The sequence below is a fragment of the Rhincodon typus genome, chromosome 18 (assembly GCF_021869965.1).
Source record: "Rhincodon typus isolate 14 chromosome 18, sRhiTyp1.1, whole genome shotgun sequence".
Taxonomy (NCBI): Eukaryota; Metazoa; Chordata; class Chondrichthyes; order Orectolobiformes; family Rhincodontidae; genus Rhincodon; species Rhincodon typus.
Genome location: NC_063349.1, coordinates 4,343,846 through 4,363,769, shown reverse-complemented (window position 1 = coordinate 4,363,769; position 19,924 = coordinate 4,343,846). Strand labels below are relative to the sequence as shown.

The window sequence follows — 19,924 nt, the reverse complement described above, 5'->3', positions numbered from 1 at the left end:
TCAGCCTTCCTGCTCGTCTGATGCTGCTTGGCCTGCTGTGTTCATCCAGCTCTACACCTTGTTACCTAAATTATGAGCCTTGTTGATAGAGGCATTTTGTTTCTTGTGGTGGTTTGGAGGGCGTTTCATTTCTGCACAGCCTGAAAGAAAGCTTTGAATTTGTACAGCACATTTCACAACCTGAGGGGATCCCTGAGCCTCAAACAAAGGATTTTTCAAGGGAAGTTTAGGGAAAAATACAGCAACCAGTTTGCACACAACAAAATCCCAGAAATAGCAGTGAGACAATGGCCAAAACAAAAAATCCATTGCAGTGATTCTGCTGGAGGGAGCAAATTCGATTAAGATTTCTTTCAAAGACCACGTGGCATTATTTTAGAGTCCCCAAGAGGGCGGGTGGGGCCTGACTGTAGTCACCTATCTGACAGGAGGCACCTCTGACAGTGCGGCACTCCCTCAGCACTGACCCTCTGACAGTGCGGCCTTCCCTCAGTACTGACCCTCCGACAGTGCGGCACTCCCTCAGTACTGACCCTCCGACAGTGCGGCACTCCCTCAGCACTGACCCTCCGACAGTGCGGCACTCCCTCAGCACTGACCCTCCGACAGTGCGGCACTCCCTCAGCACTGACCCTCCGACAGTGCAGCACTCCCTCAGCACTGACCCTCCGACAGTACAGCACTCCCTCAGCACTGACCCTCTGACAGTGCGGCCTTCCCTCAGTACTGACCCTCCGACAGTGCAGCACTCCCTCAGCACTGACCCTCTGACAGTGCGGCACTCCCTCAGCACTGACCCTCTGACAGTGCGGCACTCCCTCAGCACTGCGGCAGACATTGACCTAGATACTTGTAACTTTGATTTGGACTTAAAACACACAGTATTCTGATTCGGAGACAACAGTGCAACTGAGGATGATGTGCTAAAACCACAACTGTTTATATTCTCCAATACAGTGGAGGTCCACAATTGGGTGTAGAATATCCTTTCTGAGATTTGCAAGTTGTGTTGTGGAACCCCTTACAATGGAACTGCAGCAATCTGCGTCTCTCTCTCCTCTGCCATACTCCAAACTGTGGCCAATAAAAGATCGCTAAAATCACATATGTCTTCATGAAGTTGGTGGAGCTCATACATGACACTGCCACAATGACTCCTGTTCTAGGGTACCTAATATAAATTGCGATCGAAACGCTGAGTTTGTGCATGGTCAGAGGGGTAATTTTCTCTTCTATATGATGAGGTACTGGAAAACTATTCCAGATATCTCAAATTAAAACTTCACCAGGCTAAGTTATTAAGTGGGAGGGGAGGTACAGTGCCTCACAGCGCCAGGGGCCCAGGTTCGATTCCACCCTCGGGCGACTATCTGTGTGCAGTTTGCACATTTGCCCATATCTGTGTGGGTTTCCTCCGGGTGCTCTGGTTTCCTCCCACAGTCTAAAGATGTGCAGGTTAGGGTGGATTGGCCATGTTAAATTACCCATCGTGCCCAGGGATGTGCAGGCTGGGTGGGTTAGCCCTGGGAAATGCAGGGTTACAGAGATAGGGTAGGGAGGTGAGTCAAGATGGGGATGTTCTTCGGAGGGTCATTGTGGACTTAATGGACCGAACGTCTTGTTTCCACACTGTAGGGATTCTATGATCCTAAGTCTAAAAAATTCTGGGATTGAAACTAAGCTTCGGTAGTGACACCATCCCACCATTAGCATCTATGCCAGGCCTTAAGCTCTCAAACTCCCTCTACCGCTCAAGCCCTCACTAACACATTCCTTAAAACATAGTATGTCTTTGATGGAGCTTTCACCGCCTAGCACCCACTGTGGCTCAGGTGTCAAATTTTGTCTTGCTCCTGGGAAACACCACAGGATGATGGCTCTGCATAAACGCATGAGGTTTTTGTTGTTACGTGCAGTTACTTAAAACGAAGCCTGGAGCGAAATGTAGATGAGTGCAGACAAAATCTCAATTCATCAAAGCCATGATTTCTCAGCCACTCAAAGGAAGCCCTTGCTAAGAAAGAGAAGACTGTCCCCTGTGGAAGTTTGCAGAATTGTGAAGTGGTTCAATCAGGCAGATATTGAGTGTGCGTTTCTGGTTGTGAGGGAGTCCAATACATAAGTATATGAAAGCTACTGCTAAAACCAGCACAGAATTCTTCTGAATCCAAAGAGTGGTTCAAAAGGTGGAACCAGCTGCACCACAAAGAGACATTGGGGTGAATAGTGCACGTGCATTCAAGGAAAAGCTGGATGTACATTAATGGGAATGCAATAGCGGGTGCTGCTAATAAAGTGAAATGAGTTACGTCAAGAGAAGGCTTGTGTGAAGCATAAACACCAGCATCGACCTATTCAGCCAAATGGCCTGTAACTGTGCTGTAAAATCCTATGCAATTTCCAACAGAGACATGATCCATCAAAGTGCTCTGCATAAAGCCAACGTGAGGCCTATTGTTCGATTTTCACCCCTGAAGGCTCCTCCTCATCATATGCACCTCAACCATCTATAAACCCAGAGTGAGGACCAGGTAAGGAATCAATTTTCTGGCTGCCTGGGCAGATCTATTACTTTTGTAATAAGGAGAGATGACATGGTTAAATAAAAACTTGCTCGCCCCCGCATCTCTCTGCACATCAGAATCTGTGAAACAGTATCAGAGCTTCCCATCTCTAATCCTTACAGCTTGACACACTGAATTAGATTCATAATCATTTAGCAGCAATTCCCGAATACAACTGTGCCTGGAATGGCCCTAGAACCCTCCCAATAAGCAAATGATAAGGTATCTCTAAACAATTTCAATATCTGAACGGTACATTATAGTTATTCCCTTGAACAGCCATGCAAGTGACAGACATCAGCAAGCAATGAGCATGGACAGAGAGCTTCTGACACTCCTGATCAAGATTAATCTACCTGGTTAGACGACGGGAAACAATAATAGGCAAGATTGTGGGATGTTATATTTTTGTGTTATTATTGTGCCAGGTATGAAGGATCGGCTGGGAACTGATTGAAAACAGCATCTGTGCATTTCAGAACACTGAGGGACTGACCTTGGCATTTCGCCCTGGTAATAACGTTTGCAACTGGGTGTTGGAAGGAACAAGCGGAATCTTGTTGAGTGGTCAGCGAGGCAAAGAGATCTGCGCCTGCTTCTTTCCAGAAAACATCCTGAGCCACACAGCAATCAGGCAGTGCCAAGGAGTTAACTTTGCCAGCTGCAAGCACAATGAGGCCTTCAACATGTACACTGACTGGCCACTCAAAGGGCACCAACCAGCTGAAGGTCAGGAAGGTCAAGCCTTTCTGCCCGGAACCTACTTCCGTACAAGCAGGCTGAAGTGTGAACCGTGGGTACGCCTCCCTCCTTCCCAAACCCCTGCTCTGTTTCTCCCCTTAGATGTTGAGGTTCACCTGCATTTTCGGTTTTTATCATAACTGAAACGGAGGTCTCATTCCTGTAGATTGTAAATTGATCTTCGAGATGTTTTATATTTAACTGTTTACATCGTTCTCACATTGCCACATTGATATCTGACTCTGAAAGCAATCTTCCTTTCCCGCTCCTGTTTTGCATCGCTCACCCCAGTTCCTTCTCCTGTTTATCCCCCCGAGTCCTGACATCGAGCCGGCTAAAGGTAATGCAATGTCTACTGAGGTCTCCCTTGTCTCTACGTTACCATCTTGCATGCCCAGCTTTTTGCAGCGTGAAATATTTTTTCAGGCTGGAGGACCAGGGAAAACGACTACCCAATGGGACATGGCATGAGATGCAAAATCATCATATCTTTGCAGCCTTGAGTCACGGCCGCTGATGGGGACGTGCAGCATTTCCCAGCATGCTAAGCTTTCCAGATTAAATGCGCTCAATTTCCCTCCCTTTCCACCTCCACCAGTCACTCCTCATCGGGATGTAGCTTCAAAAGTCATAATCTGCCTCTGTTACTCACCCGTGAGGTCGTTCTTCACGTCTCGCTAGCAGGCTACTGAATTGACGGAGAAATTACAGTCAATTCATTTTCTGTCATCACTACACACACTTTCATACACTTCTCTCCAACCAGGATGCCACTGAACAGTAAGCTTCTTAATCCACGGTGCACTGCAGCAAAATGGAGCAGCCTGAGCGAGATTAGCCACCTCTGGACATGTTGGGAGAAATAAACTGGGATCTTCCCGAATTCAGGATCACTCACATACTAACCTCATTAATTGGTCTCCTCTCACGCTCGAAGGGAACAGCTGAACTTTTGTCTAATTAACTAAATGCTTGTTGTCCTTCGGTGTAAATCTGTCTTTTGTATCTGGATTATCTGTTGCATCATTCCATTATTCAGGTTATCAGGGCTTATCAGGGCCACCAGATCTCCTCTCTCCACCCACAGCCTGTGGTGTCCCAGGGGACTGAACAGCCCTAACTGCTACAGCTCATCGAATAAGGAGGTCCTCAGAGACAAATTCAGAGTGCACAGGCCTTCAATGACTCTCACTGGTAGCAATGGCAAGAGGTGCATGAACCTGGAGAAGCCCCTGAGAATGAGAGGGAAAAGCTGGATGGGATGAGAGGGAGTCAATGTCTGAGGGATCGAAAAGGGCCTTGGGTAGTGTTGAAGAACCGAAAGACCTAGGGGGTCAGGTACACAGTTCTTTGAAGTTCATGGGCAGGCACTTAAGAAGGCATTTAGTATGCTTGCCTTCATTGCTCAGACCTTTGAGTATAGGAGTTGGGACGTCATGTTGAGGTTCGTGAGGCCTTTTATGGAGTATTGTGTCCAGTTTCTGGTCGCCCTGTTATAGGAAGGATATTAAACTGGAGAGGGTTCAGAAAAGTTTTACCAGGATGTTGCTGGGAATGGAGGGTCTGAGTTATAAGGAGAGGCTGGATAGGCTGGGACCTTTTTTCAGTGGAGCATAGGAGGTTGAGGGGTGACCTTATAGAGGTTTATAAAATCATGAGGGGCATAGATAAGGTGACTGGCAGGTGTCTTTTCCCTGGGGTGGGGGTTTCAAAACTAGGGGGCATATTTTTGGAGGTGAGAGGAGAAAGATTTAAAAAAGACATGAGGGGAAACTTTTTTTCTAAACACAGAAAGGGGTTGGTGTGTGGAATGAACCTCCAGAAGAAATGGTTGGACTGAAGGGTCTGTATCCGTGCTGTATGACTCTATGAGTCGATTAATGGGAGCAGAGTAGAATGTGTTGCAATCCTTAAGGAAGTTAATTGGGCTGTATACAGTCTATGCTATCTCTTTAGTGCAACCACCCCTACAGTTGAGGTCTCAAACAGTCTTACATCTTGCTGTTTATCATTGCAACAATCAATGCATTTCCAGTTTGTAACCAGAGCATCTCCCTGTAATATTGATTGTTCAGGGGGCCATTTAGCATTCTTTGATAAAATCAGCACAGAGTCAAATTCTTAAGCCAATAATTTATCTACAGTGCTCATATTGGGAGGGGGACGCACCAGATGCAACTCATTACATAAAGATTAGACAAAACACATTGCATTGATTGAACAGTGTTGAATAGGTTACCAGAGGTTTGGCCACTAGCTGTTTCACATCCACCCAGGCAACACACGAGCAAATGAACAAAGATTAATAAACTCTGCCCGTACGTTTTGCTCAGTCCGACCATTTCCTAGTGGCGAAATGGTTCTGGACTTCTGATCACGCTCCACCGTAGCATCTAAAAAGCAAGCTCAATGCTGCCATGGAGAACCATTGTGATCAAACCAGGCCAGCCTGAAAGGACTGCACTCAAACCAGAGCCCCCTCTCGTCCAATCCACTGCCGAAAATTGCTGGACATGTTCCTGAAGGATTAAGCGCTTGATGCTAATTGCATCCCCCTCCCTGCTGTCATTGACCTCTCCGTCTCGAGAAGCACTGCCTTCTTGTAGACCAATCAGAAAGAGAACACACTTCATTCACCAAAATTAATGATTCTTTTGGTCCGATTTCTCACACTTTTATACCAAATTGAACTAGCAATTTTCAAAAGAGAACCAGCAAGAGAACGTACTTTTAAACGTCCCCCTGACTTTCCAACTCGTTCCTGGAGGGTTGACCAGCCTTATCATGAACCGATCGCTTCTTAAATGCCATTCCTGCATCCAAACTCACTGACAATTCCTCGTATGAGGGATGAGTCAAGAACAACCCAATAAATGAGCCCAATTACTTACTAATCATCCGGCACCGTTTGCATATTCATTCGAGGTATAAGGAAGGGATGGAGCAAGGTATGAGGGTAATCACAAGTAATGGGTGTACCACTTGCCTTTGAATGTCCCCGAGAAGAGGTAAATCCAGGTAAACGCTGGCACGAAGAGAACGGTCAGGGTGGCTGCGAGGAACTTCCTGCGTCCTCTGCAGATTCCCAGCATCCTGGGAATGTCGGGAGTCAGGTCGTGGTTCTATTCCTAGGTGGGTAACATCAGCTCCTCAGCAAGGTGCATGTTAGTCCCTGAAACGGAAACAACACAATCACTTGGCAACTTGCTCGGGTCAGCACGTGGGCTCCCAATCACTCTTAAGGCAATCAATGCTGATTCCGAAAAGAAAGCTCTCGGTAAGACAATCTGTCCACTTTGCTAACGTGCTGAATGCAGTGATATAAACATTTGAACATATGTACAAACATTTAACTCAGGAGCGGGAATAGGCCATTTGGCCTGGCCAGCTCGCTGCAACACAGCCACATTCTAGATCGCAGTCTTGGGTCTATGTTCTAGATTACTGCTCCCAGTCAATGTCTGAGTCATTGTCCTCCATGCCTGATCTAGATCAACTCCCTTAAACTCGTGCTTGAACTCACTGCTGCCCAGTTGATGTTCTAGGTCAGTGCCCGATCTCATGTTCCAAATTCATCTCTGCTCCTTAAACAGTGCAAAGGATGGAGGTAATTGGGCAGGGTCCTGCAATTGGCAATGGAGACCAAAATCTATTGACTTTTTGTTTCTGAGCCAAGAGAACTCAAGATCTGAGGATTTAATTATGTCTATTCTTTTACGCCTTTGTATACAAGATGCTGTTGCAATCCGTGCAGGCACAGGATAACAAAACTTTTCGACATTTCTTTTCCAGACACAATGGCACATTTCAAAGCACTGCATTCAAATAATCCCTTCCTTAAAGATGCAGAATGCACGCTCTTTTAAAAAGATGATCTTTCAGAAGCACTTCGATCTTCCAGCACCTGCTTTGTTACCAAACTTTGCTTTTATATCATTGAGCAAGCAATTTACTTACCAAGATTGGGCTTAGAAATGAAATATTGCACCATTTGTCAATTTCGGAGGATAGTTATGCACTGATATTAGTGACAACGAAAATGACCCTAGAAATGGGCATTTTTTCATGAAAAGGATTTACTCTGGATTTGAGGCTATCTGCCTTAATGAGCCTTAATTCCAATCTCAAAAAATAAAACTCCCCGTTGTACAACAATATATAACAACAAACTGCATTGATTTAGTGCCCTTAAAAACACCAAGCCAGTTCACAGCAGCATCATAATGCATCATGCGGCCACTGAGCCAGTTAAGTAGATTTTAGGGTGAGTGCTGCATGTTTTAATGAGTGTCCCAAAAGAATAAAGAGAGTTGGAGAGGAAGGGAGGTTTACTAGGGGAACTCCCATTTGTTAAGGAATCTTTACTGGTAGGTAAACAAAAGGAATGAAATTACTCTAAAAGGGAATGCTGTAAAATGAGATTTATAGTCCCCATCAACCCTGGTGGTTGTCAATGCTATTTGACCAATGTAGGATCAAACCACAAAGGTAAGAGGCTAAACATTTTTTTTAAGAGAAAGGGAATCTCACTTTTTACGTGTGCTTTCAGCTGTAGGATCAGAGTATTAAATAGAATATCCTAACAGCAGATCAAAACTGCTCAAGACCCAGCTTTGAAAAGGCCCTGCTGATTTCACGTAACACAGGCTCAGGACTTTTTGAACTGTACAAAATAGCCTGAACGTTTAATATGTAGCTGGCACCACAATTGCATGTGAGGCTAATGGCAAATGGTTCTAGTTTGGTCAGTGTGGGTGTCTACACTGTCCTTGCTGAGTTGAGATAAAGTGCTACTCTCTGACTTACTCCTCTGACCGAGCAAATATTTGAGAGGGGTGACCACAATGTCCTCAGTGGACCAAAAGGGTCAGCGATTCCGCGCGCTCCCCACCCCCCCCACCCCCGCAAGCGCCTCTGTGCATTTCAATTCATTTCACACACTGAGTACCTGAATCAAGACAGCAAGGTCTGCAATCGTGTGGGACTTCATTGATCTAATGCCTTTACTCTGTTGCCTTCTCAGTTGGCAATGCCTGAGCTGCAGGGAGCTGGCGTTCTGTGCCTACTGTGGCATAATGATGTCACTGGGTCAGTAACTGGGCCAAAGATTTGGGAACGTGGGTTGGTTGGATCAATGTTTCTTTAAAGACAACAATCCCTGCCTCAATGGCTCGCAATCTATACTCCATAAACAGCCCACGACAAGGTATTTCTTCCAATGTTTCGCCTTAATCTCTACGCAATAATTTTAAAATGGTCATCACTGTCTTCCCAGCTCGAGAGTTTCTAAACTGTCTACACAGAATCTCTTTCGTATAATTTTACCAAAAGTCAATTTAGTGTTCTTGGAGGCGGCTTCCAGCAAAATGTGCTTCAGTACCAATGGCTTGACTGATAAGACCTGTTATCTCGCCAAAGCATTAGCGTCATAATTCATCGAGGGTTTCAGCACTGTATAACCTCGCACTCACTGTGATGCCCTTCATAGTTGAAGATGCGGCACATCCTCGCTTGCCTACAGTCACATTGCTGCGACTGGGAATGGGAGAAGCTTGAGGAAAATAAATCCCAGAAAAAAAGATACAACCTTTCCAATGGAGGAGAGGAAACTGGAGAATAATCTGAACTATTTGTGAATTCTGAAAATTGTCAACTCGCTAAAAGTGTTGCTGCATTTGGGAAGAACTCCAAAGCATCTGGTCTCTTGTTATTGTTCCATCTGTGTACAATTGTAAAGTATTAAATTATTCCCCTGTCATCTACAGTACAGTACATAAAATTCCTGGAATGCTTTCAGGCCAGCATTGTCTGTGCATTTGGAATGAAAGCACAAGACTAGGAACTGTGAACTAAACAATTATCTGCAGTATGTGCCCTCTGGCACAAAGGGTGTGATGAAAGTTTACTGTCACATAGAGACAGAGTGCTTAAGAAGGCGTTTAGCACGCTTGCCTTCATTGCTCAGATCATTGAGTATAGGGGTTGGGACGTCATGTTGTGGTTGTACAGGACTTTGGTGAGGCATCTTCTGGAGGACTGTGTCCAGTTCTGGTCGGCCTGTTATAGGAAGGATATTATTAAGCTGGAGAGGGTTCAGAAATGATTTACCAAGCTATTGTCAGGAATGGAGGGTTTGAGTTATAAGGAAAGGCTGGGACTTTCTTCCACTGGAGCCTGGGGGGCTGAGGAGCAACCATATTGAGGTTTATAAAATCATGAAGGTGTAGATAAGGTGAATGGCAGGTGTCTTTTCCCTAAGGTGGGGGATTTCAAGACTAGGGGGCATATTTTTAAGGTGAGAGGAGAAAGGTTTAAATAAGACACATGGGATTTTTTTTCACACATACAGTGATTCGTATGTAGAATGAACTTCCAAAGGAAGTGGTGGATGAGGGTACAGTTACAACGTTTAAAAGACATTCATGTACTTATCCAAGTAAGAAATGTTTGGAGGGTGTCAGATTTTGTATTATTATTCTCTTTACTACCTCACAAGTGCTCTATGTTTACTATACGGCGTTTCCATTCATTCATCCATAACTCTTTACTAACTCACTCACAAGTGCACTGTGTTTACTACACCACATTTCCATTCACTCCTTCATAAAACCGTGTGAAACTAAATTAAACATCCCTTCCAACCATTACTGCTTCTTTACACTTATCAATTCCTATCAACCTCATGCTGCAAGCGGTGTTTAGACCTGTTTCTGTATCAAAGGCTACCCCTGAAGAAGTGTTAATGCTGTAACCTACTCAGAACAATGCCATCCCTGCCATCGTGTCTCCATAACTCACTCAAAACTATGGAAAGATTATAAATATTAATTAGCCCTTAGCAACCGTCCCTCAGGATCTGAACATCGAAGAGTTTCCTCCACTGGTATGTACTTTTTAAATACATATTTAACAGGGCTGCTACCTCTTTAAGAAACTTACTACCAAAGCAGCACTTCCGTGAAACTGCATGAATGAATGTGTAGGAATTGTCAAAACCGGCAATAGTAAATGAAATCTCACAACCCAGCTGCAGGAGATCCGTTTAATATCCTCTATACTTTTATTTAGTACACGTATAATTTCTCAAATATTTAGATCATATAGGTCGAGTACTTTTACTAACATTACTAACTTCAAAGACAAAAGGACTAACACCTCTTAATTATTGCAAGCTCAGGCTGGACAGACATTCTAATCCCATCAGGAGTAACAGCCAGCATTTAGCAAGTGCTTAAACCATCTCCTGCTTCCCCAGGAGAAATGTCACGCAAACTTGTGTACAATAGATTCAGCTTAGTAACACCAGAGTGCTGAAATTTTAACGTATGTAAGAACTGTGTATAAAGGGGCTACTATAAAACTGTACTTTGGATTCCATCATCACCTCGAACTGTGCTACTGTGGGTGCTCAATAAAGAGGCTGTTTTCGTCACTCACCCATCTCGGTCATTATTGAACACGACCCCAAAGAGGGGTATGGGCCAAGTGCAGGCAGGTGGGACCAGTTTATGTTTGGCATGGACTGGTTGGACTAAAGAGTCTGTTTTTGTGCTGTATAACTCTATGATTTTACTGAAGTGACCAGATAACCTTTTGCAACAATTTTATTGTGTAAGACTTGGACAGTTAGGTGCTGCTTTACTATAAACTAGAATAGTATAGATATTCACACTCAGAATGCCTTGGCGTTTGGACAAGTATATGCCAGCTCCCCACAACCAACTGACAGAGGATGCACTGATGTTAAGCAGGATCCAGTACCACTTGCTGTTCAGACATTGGGAGGTAGTTGTGTGTGCTGCTGGGATTTCTACTCAAAAGACACCAACGCGTTCCAAACAGCTCAAAGTTCTAGAAGGTTCCAGTTTCCTTTCCTGCAGATGGTTTATCTTGGGCAGACAGAGCAGTGCAAAATAACTCTCATGATACTGCAGTTCAAAGGGTTAATTTATGGAAAGCTAGCACGCATGCCCACAAGTATAGTCGGCTCCCAATCACTCTCATTCCCTATATCGCTATGCCCCGACGGTTTCTCTCTCTCTCTAATGGGCTGGTTGTACATCTTCTGCCCAACATCCTTCTCACTTTCGACAATGTTGATCTTCAAATCCCATTTCTCTGCGAATCAAATGCATCAGGAGAGTGAGCAAACAACTCAAATCCACATCGGTGACTCTCTTCACATGCCTTCATCTCACTCACCTCAAAGGCTCAAACTTTCCAAAGAACAGTCCTCTCCTCCAACCCTGCTTGAAGCTGAAGTGCACAAGGAGAGCGATGAGGTGTATAAGCAGCACTGGAGCAGAACTGTTGGACCGTTGTTGGGTAATGTTGGTGGGAACAACTCTCCATTGTCTCAGTGACTCAATGCGTTTGTTGTTCAACCAAGAAGCAGGATCGATCAGCTTCTCCTGCCGACGTTTCTTGCCTCTTCTTCCCCCTTCGAGGGGCAACTGAGCTCAGGGCTCCAGAACCCAAACCAGGTTAATTCCATTCTTTCTGTGTTACGTTCCTACTCGAACGCAGTGACTTTAATTCACTCCCAAATTGCTTTGTCCCCAAATCCTGGATCCCAAGCTGAAGAGGAGGATTGTGGTGACAGATAATGACATCCATTGCTCCAGCAGCAAGGTGGGCAGGTCAGTGAAGAGATTAACTTCTGAAATGCAGCTGAAACCATCCGGGTGAGTTCGAACACGCTCGCTCCCTTGAATATCAGCTAAGCTGACAGACAATTCTTCTTCCCTCCAAAATAATACCTCCATGAAATGGTATTCTGAACTCCATGAAATGGTAGTCTGAACTCCGTGATGGTGGAGATCTCTCTTCCCTTTTTCTCCAGTTGACAAAGTTTGTGTTTATCCAAACAGCGTCCACTAATCATCAATCGCGTTACAGCCAATTTGCGTTCATGAAACGCACGTTACAGCAGAATTACCTGTGTTTCATAGCTCGGCAGATAAAGCAGATTGATGTTTGAGGAGGAAAGGGTGGCGGGGAGGGGTGGGTGTAGAAGAGAGACAGACAGAGCAGGAAGCAAAGTTGAATGCACCGTGTTTCCTTTACCGTATTGAGCCAGGAGTACCAAGGAAATCTTTCAAGGCTTCACTGGGTCCCTCAGGCTGACAGCAAGCCCCTTTCATAGAATCCCTACAGTGTGGAAGCAGGCCATTCAGCCCATCATGTCCTCACCAACCCTTTGGAGGTAGTATCTGTTGAGGTTGCCATGTACCCTGCAGCAGCACATTACCCGGTAGATGCGAAAAGCCTGAAAAATAAATAATTCAAGGGCCCCTCAGTGGGGACCAGCTCACAGGGCTATAGACATAACTGAATTGTGCATGCACCGGTTCAACATCTTAAACTCTTAACTGGCTCCCTCACACTCTCTGATCCTCATCATGCATTCTGCGCTGTAAGGAATGGCCAACATCCATCTTCAAAATAAAAAATCCACTCATCAGGTCACTTAGTTTCATAGCAAAAGTAAACTTCAAATCAACACAGGAAGCTATTTGACCTCTTGAGTATTCAGGATTGTATTTACACATCTTTGGAATAGGTGGGAATTGAACCTGGATCTCCAGCTCAGAGGTAGGAACAATACCACTGAACCACTAGAGCCCACGCCCTCTTTATACTTAGATCATTGCTGCCAGCAATTGCATATAAATTGTTTCGTGGTGGACACTGAGCAGAAATAAAGTGGTTCTTGTAGTGTAGTGGTAATGGCCCTACCTTGAAGCCAGAAGGTCTAGAGTTCAAGTCCTGCTTGCTCCAGACATGTGTCATAACGTTTTTTTTCTAAACAGGTTAACGAAAGATTTCACCAGGTCTGGCAACATCTGCGAAGAGAAAAACAGAGTTAACGTTTCGGGTCCGGTGACCCTTCCTCAGAACCTGGACCCGAAACACTAACTCTGATTTTTTTTCTTCACAGATGCTGCCAGACCCGCTGAGTTTTTGCGGCAACTTCTGTGTTTTGTTCCTGATTTACAGCATCTGCAGTTCTTTTGGTTTTGACAAAAAAGTATCCTCAAGCAGCACTAAAAATACTCCCTCACCCCAGGGAGCAGTTGAGTTTAGGCGGTTCATGTCGTATAGATTTACTACCAGAGTGAATCAAAGACCACATGACTCACTCAGGTAACTGGCTTTCAGTTATGCAACAGCTGATCTCCTGAACTTGATTTCCCCAACTTTGTTCCATATAACTTAGGCAAGTTACCTTAGAATTAAATCTACCAGTCTCATGCTTTCAATGCTCCAATTCATAGAAGTCCTACAGCATGGAAGCAGGCTAAATCAGCCCATCCTGACCCCCCCGAACAGCATCCCACCCAGTCTACCCTAGACATGTAATCCTGTATTTCCCATGGCTCATTTGCCTAGCTGAAACATGGTTGGATCGTGGGAGGAAACCAGAGCAAATCCATGCAGGCACAGGGAGAATGTGCAAACTCCACAAAGTCAGTCACCTGAGGCTGGAATTGAACTTGGCTCCCTGGCACCATGAGGCAGCTGTGCTAACCACTGAACCACCAAACCACCGTGCCAGTGACCCAGTAGTTGACCCAGTATTTTTGGGGCCAATTTTCCAACAATGTAGGAACAGTGGTCCCAGGTTTCCCTGCTGAATGGCCCGGTTCTAGTTTGACAAACGTGAATCCGTCTGAAATTTCTATGAAGGTTTAAAGTGAAATGTCAGTCAGAGAGTTTTAAACATTAATCCGGGGGATGACTGAGACACTGCAGGCGGGTCGGTGACTAACAGGGGAGACTGAGAGTCACTTGTACTAATTCTGTGCATCAAGGGAGAAACACAATAATGATTCTGGGGGGGGATTTGCCACAAGGAGATGCACGGGGGATTAGAGGTGAGTCATGGATTAAAATTAGAAGTCTGCGGACGACTTTATCAGGGAGTAATATTTTCAAGTCACATCCAATCTGCAAATCAACATGGGGGGATGAGAAACCTTTGTCTTTAGCTGCCATGTGTTGGAACATCAATGTCACGAGGGGAAGATTTCCCTGCTCATTCTTTCTAATGAAACGATAAGCTAATTCTTTCACAATAATATCACAAAAGGAAGTTAATTGGAAATTTTCAGAGGGAATCTTATCCTGCTTCCTGTTCTCCAGGTGCTCTCAGAAAATAATTGTGGGCTGCAGTTGGATAATCACTGGACTGTTTTTAGTCTCAGAGTAGTTGTTCCACACAAAGATGTTAAAATGAACTCTTAAGGCCTTACAATCTGATGCATCTTTCATTTTGTAAATATTTGTGGCCACTAACATGACCGTGAGGAATGACAACTTTTGAGGTAAACAGAATAAAACATTCAGTCTCAGCTACACAAACAACAATTGCATGTTCCCATCACTAGGTATCCTTGCAGCTTCTCCAAGGTGTTACTATCTGTAAGGAAACAGACAGTAACAATGACCTGAATTTGATAGCGCCTTTAAGGCAGTACAGTCACCTTCGGGGTCCGTGCACCACCACTGACAAACTGCATTTAACAGCGAGGACAGAATTCTCACCGAGGGAGACCGGCAAATGCATAAATCCACTTTTCCAACCAGTTTACTGGCAATATTCCACTTCAGAGTCATTTTCCCAGAGACCAGATCGGGCTGGGATTTGGGCATCACCAGCTAGGCCAGCGTTTGTTGTCCATTTCGAAATAATCTTGTGGTAAAAGGCTAGATAAGCCTTTTCGAAGAACAATGAAGTGTCAATGATATTGCTGTGGATTTGGAGTTGCACGTAGACCAGACCAAGAAAGGATGGCAGATATCCTTCCTTAAAAGGACATTAGTGAGCCAGATGCCCAGAAAACTGTGAAAGTTATAACCAAGCCGTAACAGTCCAATCCATCCTCTGTATTTCAAAATGGAACTCTGTATATTCCTTTCTAAGTATTGCAGGTTTATCTTCTTGGTGGGTTTCACAACAATAGTTTCATGGTCACAACTGCTGTGATTAGTTTTCAATTCCTGATTTTATTTGTTCAATTTAAATTCCACCAGATACCTTGATGGTACTTGAACCCAATTCCTAAGATTTTTAGCCCTAGTTCAGTTGCTACTTGGGCAATTTTTAATACAAGCGTTTTTGAAGTTTACGAGAGGGTACCACAAGATTTACACATCCTCCCTGTCTCTCTAACCCCGATTGTACACTCAGCCCTGAGCGGGGACTTGAACCCTCAATGATCTGACTCCCAAGCCAGACTGCTGCCAACTGAGTCAAGGTTGGCACACTGAAGTTCCTTCCAGTCGTACTTGAAAGCTTAGCCTCTGCAAGTCACTTTCACGCCACTTAAAATGTATTGGTCTTGGATGGTGTTAAAAATGGGCCAATCCACGCTCATAAACTCCTGACTTTAATCCCGCTGTCACTTCAGCACCATATCCTCTTTTCCGAGCACTGACTTGATCTCGCTTTTACACACCCCTCCCAACAGCCTTTGCTTTGACTTCACGCTCGAACTTTTATTCTGGTAACGCTCTTGCGAAGCATCTTGACGTGTTCCAAAGATGTTACTTTATGGTCTGTTCCATCTATTACAAACACAACCTTCAGTCGCTCAGTCCCCATGCGTTATTTTAGGGCTGTGAGAGGTTCTGGATGTTGGAGTCCTGTCTGACATTGTTGGAGAGATCGCTCCCTTAAGGTTTCTGATCTCTCAGTCTGCTGCATCCCCGTCTCTGACTTACCAGAGGGCTCATTGTCAGGAGTTCCAGAAAATTATTTTTTATTTTACACACTGTTATAGATAAGTGCTCTTGGTAATACAGTTTAGTTCTTCCTCCTCCTCTCAGAAACTCAGTATCATGCGACTCTTAACATCAATGTCACATAATTTGTGGTCTCCTCTACATGGGGGAAACGAAGTGTAGACTGGGTGACCACTTTGCAGAATGTTCTGTTCGCAAAAATGACCCTGAGCTTCCAGTTGCCTGCCATTTCAACACACTGCCACGTTCCCTGGCCAACATCTCTGTCTCAAGCTTGCTGCAGTGTTCCAGCGAAGCTCAGCACAATTTGGGAGAACAACACCTCATTTCCCAATTGGGTACTTTGCTGCCTTCTGGACTCAATATTGAGTTCAATAGTTTCAGGGCCTGAGCACCTTCTCCCAGGTCCTTACCCCAGCACACAGCACACCAGGCCGTGTCATCACATGGGTTACTACTACACACAATCCATTAGCAGCTACTGATTCCCTGACACTGACCTTTACCCATTCCTTTGTTTGCCCACTCCTTTGCTTTCCTCTTTCTTTGGGCTCTATCTCCACCTATTGTTTACTCACCCACCCTAATCTTCTGGATAAAAACCATCCTTTTCCTAGGTACCATCACTTCTGAGGAAGGGTCACTGGTCCTGAAACGTTAACTCTGATTTCTCTCCACAGATGCTGCCAGATCTGCTGAGCTTTCCCAGCAATTTCAGGTTTTTTTGTTTCTGATTTCCAGCTCCACCGTTCTTTCGGGTTTTTTGAGACATAATTTGTACATCATCTTGCTGTTTCATTCTCATCACACCTCAACTTAAGTGTCATCATATCATTGAAGGGACCTCACCTGAATATAGTGGGCAGGCCAAAGTGTTAGCTGCTAAAGGATTTTTTTTGGCGTTTTCTTGTGCCTTGGTAGAGAAGCGGAATATCATAGAACGATAGAATCCCTACAGTGTGGAAGCAGGTCATTCAGCCCATCAAATCCACAGTGACCCTCTGAACAGCATCCCCTCCCCCCCATCCCCCTACACCACTAACCTGCATTCCCATGGACAATCCACCTAACGTGCACATCTTTCAGAGGTTAGGTGGATTGGCCTGCACCCAGAGGAACCTCCACACTGACAGTCTCCCAAGGGTGGAATCAAACCGGGGACCCTGGTGCTGAGAGGCATCAGTGCTAACCACTGAGTCAGCAGGTGGTGCTGGGTGAGCACTCCTGAAAAACTGGAGCAATAATCCAGAGAAAACACAGCTCAAAAATCATCACAGCCACTTAAGAAATTGAACTCTGTTTGAACAAAAGTTGTCATCAGTAAAAGTGAACCATTAAATTATCAAGACGGCCACAACTGGTTCGCTAATGTGCTTTCTCAGCCTGGCTTCGATGTTCCTCCACTCCCACCTGAGCCAACTTCTGAACATAAGAAACAGGAGCACGTGTTGGCCATTTTTCTCCGTATGCCCACCCTGTCATTCAAGGTCATGGCTGATGATCTCAACTCCTCCTTCGTGCCCGCTCAGCGGAGCTGTCAACTCCCTGACCATCAAAAATCTACCAAATTCCTCCCTCCAGTGGGCTGAGGAACGGCAGACGGTGTGTAATTTGGATGGTGTTGCATTTGGGTGCATCAAACCACGGCAGGACTTACACAGTCAATCGCAGGACGCTGAGGACTGCTCTTGAACAAAGAGCTCGAGGGGTACGGTTTCACGGTTCCTTGAAAGTATAGTCACAGGTAGACAGGGTGGTGAAGGGGGTTTTTGGCATGCTTGCTTTCATTGATTAGAGCGTTGTGTACAGGAGTTGGGATGCCTTGTTGCAGCTGTACTTTGGTGAGGCCACATTTGGCGTACTGCGTGCAGGTCTGGTCATCCTACTGTAGATAGGATATTATTAAACTAGAAAGAGCGCAGAAAAGATTTACTAGGAAGCTACCTGGACCGGAAGGCTGCAGTTATAAGGAGAGGTTGAATAAGCTGGGACTTTTTTCCCTGGAGGGGTGACCTTATAGAGGTCGACAAAATCATCAGAGGCATAGATAAGGTAGATCGCCAACAGCTTTTCTCCATGGTAGGGGAGTCTAAAATTAGAGGGGATCTGTTTAAGAGGATAGGTACAAAAGGGTCCAGAGGGGCAATTTTTTTCATACAGAGGGTGGTCAGTGTCCGGAATGGGCTGCCAGAGGTAGTGGTGGAAGTGAATACAATTTTGTCATTTAAGAAACATTTGGAAAGGTACATGGATGGGATAAGTATGGAGGGATATGGACCAAACGCAGGCAAATGGGACTGGTTTAATTTTGAAAACTGGGCAGCATGGACAAGTTGGGCCGAAGGACCTGTTTCCATGCTGTAGACCTCTATGACTCCAAATAGTTCTGGTTATCTCGCTACCACAAGCCTCTAGGGTAGAGGGTTCCAAACATTGATATTCTCAAGATACAGCCAGACAACTAGCCATTCCATGATCCCCTTAACCATTCTGCGCCAGTTCCCCAAACCCTTCTCAGGGCAACAAAGCAAATATTTAAACTTGTGGGTTTGCCAGCAATCATTACCACAGGAAGTAGCCAAAGCATTGAATGTATTCAAGAAGCAGCTAGATATAGCACTGGGGCGAATGGGATCAAAGATTATGGGGAGAAAACAGAATTAGGCTATTGAGTTGGATGATCAGCCATGATCGTGATGAATGGCAGAGCAGGCTCGAAGGGCTGAATGGCCTCCTCCTGCTCCTATCTTCTATGTGTCTATGTTTACTTACACCCAGAGTTTGAACCAAAATCAAAAAGCCTTCTATAGGAGACTCTAAAACTAAGGGGTCTCCCATTTAAGTGAGAGATAAGGTGAAATTGTTTTCTCAGAGGGTCGAGAGGCTTTGGAACATTCTCAAAAGGCAGTAGAAGCAGAGAATTTTGCATCATTTTAAGGCAGAGGTAAGTAGATTCTTGATAAGCAAAGGCAGTGAAAGGTTACTGGGGCAGCAGTGGGAAACGTGGAGTAATCAGATCAGCCGTGATCTTGTTGAACGGCAGAGGCAGCTCGAGGGGCCAGACTGCTACTCCCACTCATCCATCGGTTTGTACATTCACGTTCACCCAAAGATATTAAAGTTTGAAATCCCAAAAGGACTTTTAGAAACATGTTGTACTCGCTCATCGTGGACACTTAAATATGAAACAGAGCTGGAGAGTGAGAGCACTTCAGGAATTCATTTTCATTTTGATTGAACGCACTTTAAGTGGGTCTGTGCTGGCTTTCAAATCTCATTAACCTTGAGCTTTCATGGTGTACAAATGAGTAGGACGAACACCCCCCACTTCCCGCCCACAGTGTCGTGCTCATATCGAGTAATACAAAACAAACACTCTGTGTTTGCACGGCAGCAACTTCCATGAGAAAAATCAGGCCTTTAAACATTATGTTGCCCTTGAATTGCAAGACCCAAAGGCCATTCCTTTTCAGCTCTGCTGAGCTCTATTCAGAGACGAAGGGTCATGCCATTGAAAAAGAACCTGGATTTTATTTTTCTTTCAGTGAGAAACATGGTAATTCTTGCTTCTTTCGCTGTACTGAATGAGGAGATCTTTACATCTCACGCCACATTTCTCTCCTACTACATTTGTCAGCCACCATCTACGCAGTCTAGAGGTAATTTGGTTCAAAAAGGAATTTGAAACTTATCAATTTTTGTTTTTTTGACAAATTTTATTGATACCTCTGCTTTGTTCCAAATCTCCACAAGAATGTAGGGAACTGTTGATAACCTTTGGCAAGTTCTTCAGAGGGTTTCTTAGCGAGCAGGGGTTTGGTGGCATAGAACCTGCTCATTGCTGAAAGGAAGGTCGTGCTGCTAAAGGATTT

At 44.8% G+C, this 19,924-nt stretch overlaps 1 protein-coding gene across 2 annotated transcripts in view; it reads right to left on the bottom strand.

Moving 5' to 3' along the window:
• Positions 1-19,924, bottom strand: part of large1 (LARGE xylosyl- and glucuronyltransferase 1) — a 420,017-nt gene that overhangs the window by 277,106 nt on the left and 122,987 nt on the right. The window contains exons 1-2 of one of the 2 annotated variants that reach the window (XM_048607546.1): positions 8,254-8,344; positions 6,292-6,477 (exon numbers count right to left, since the gene is read on the bottom strand). In XM_048607546.1, the coding sequence (XP_048463503.1) occupies positions 6,292-6,397 (106 nt within the window). In that variant the 5' untranslated portion in view covers positions 6,398-6,477; positions 8,254-8,344. Of the gene's footprint in view, positions 1-6,291; positions 6,478-8,253; positions 8,345-19,924 lie in introns of those variants that run through there. The other variant, XM_048607545.1, reaches the window with a different exon arrangement.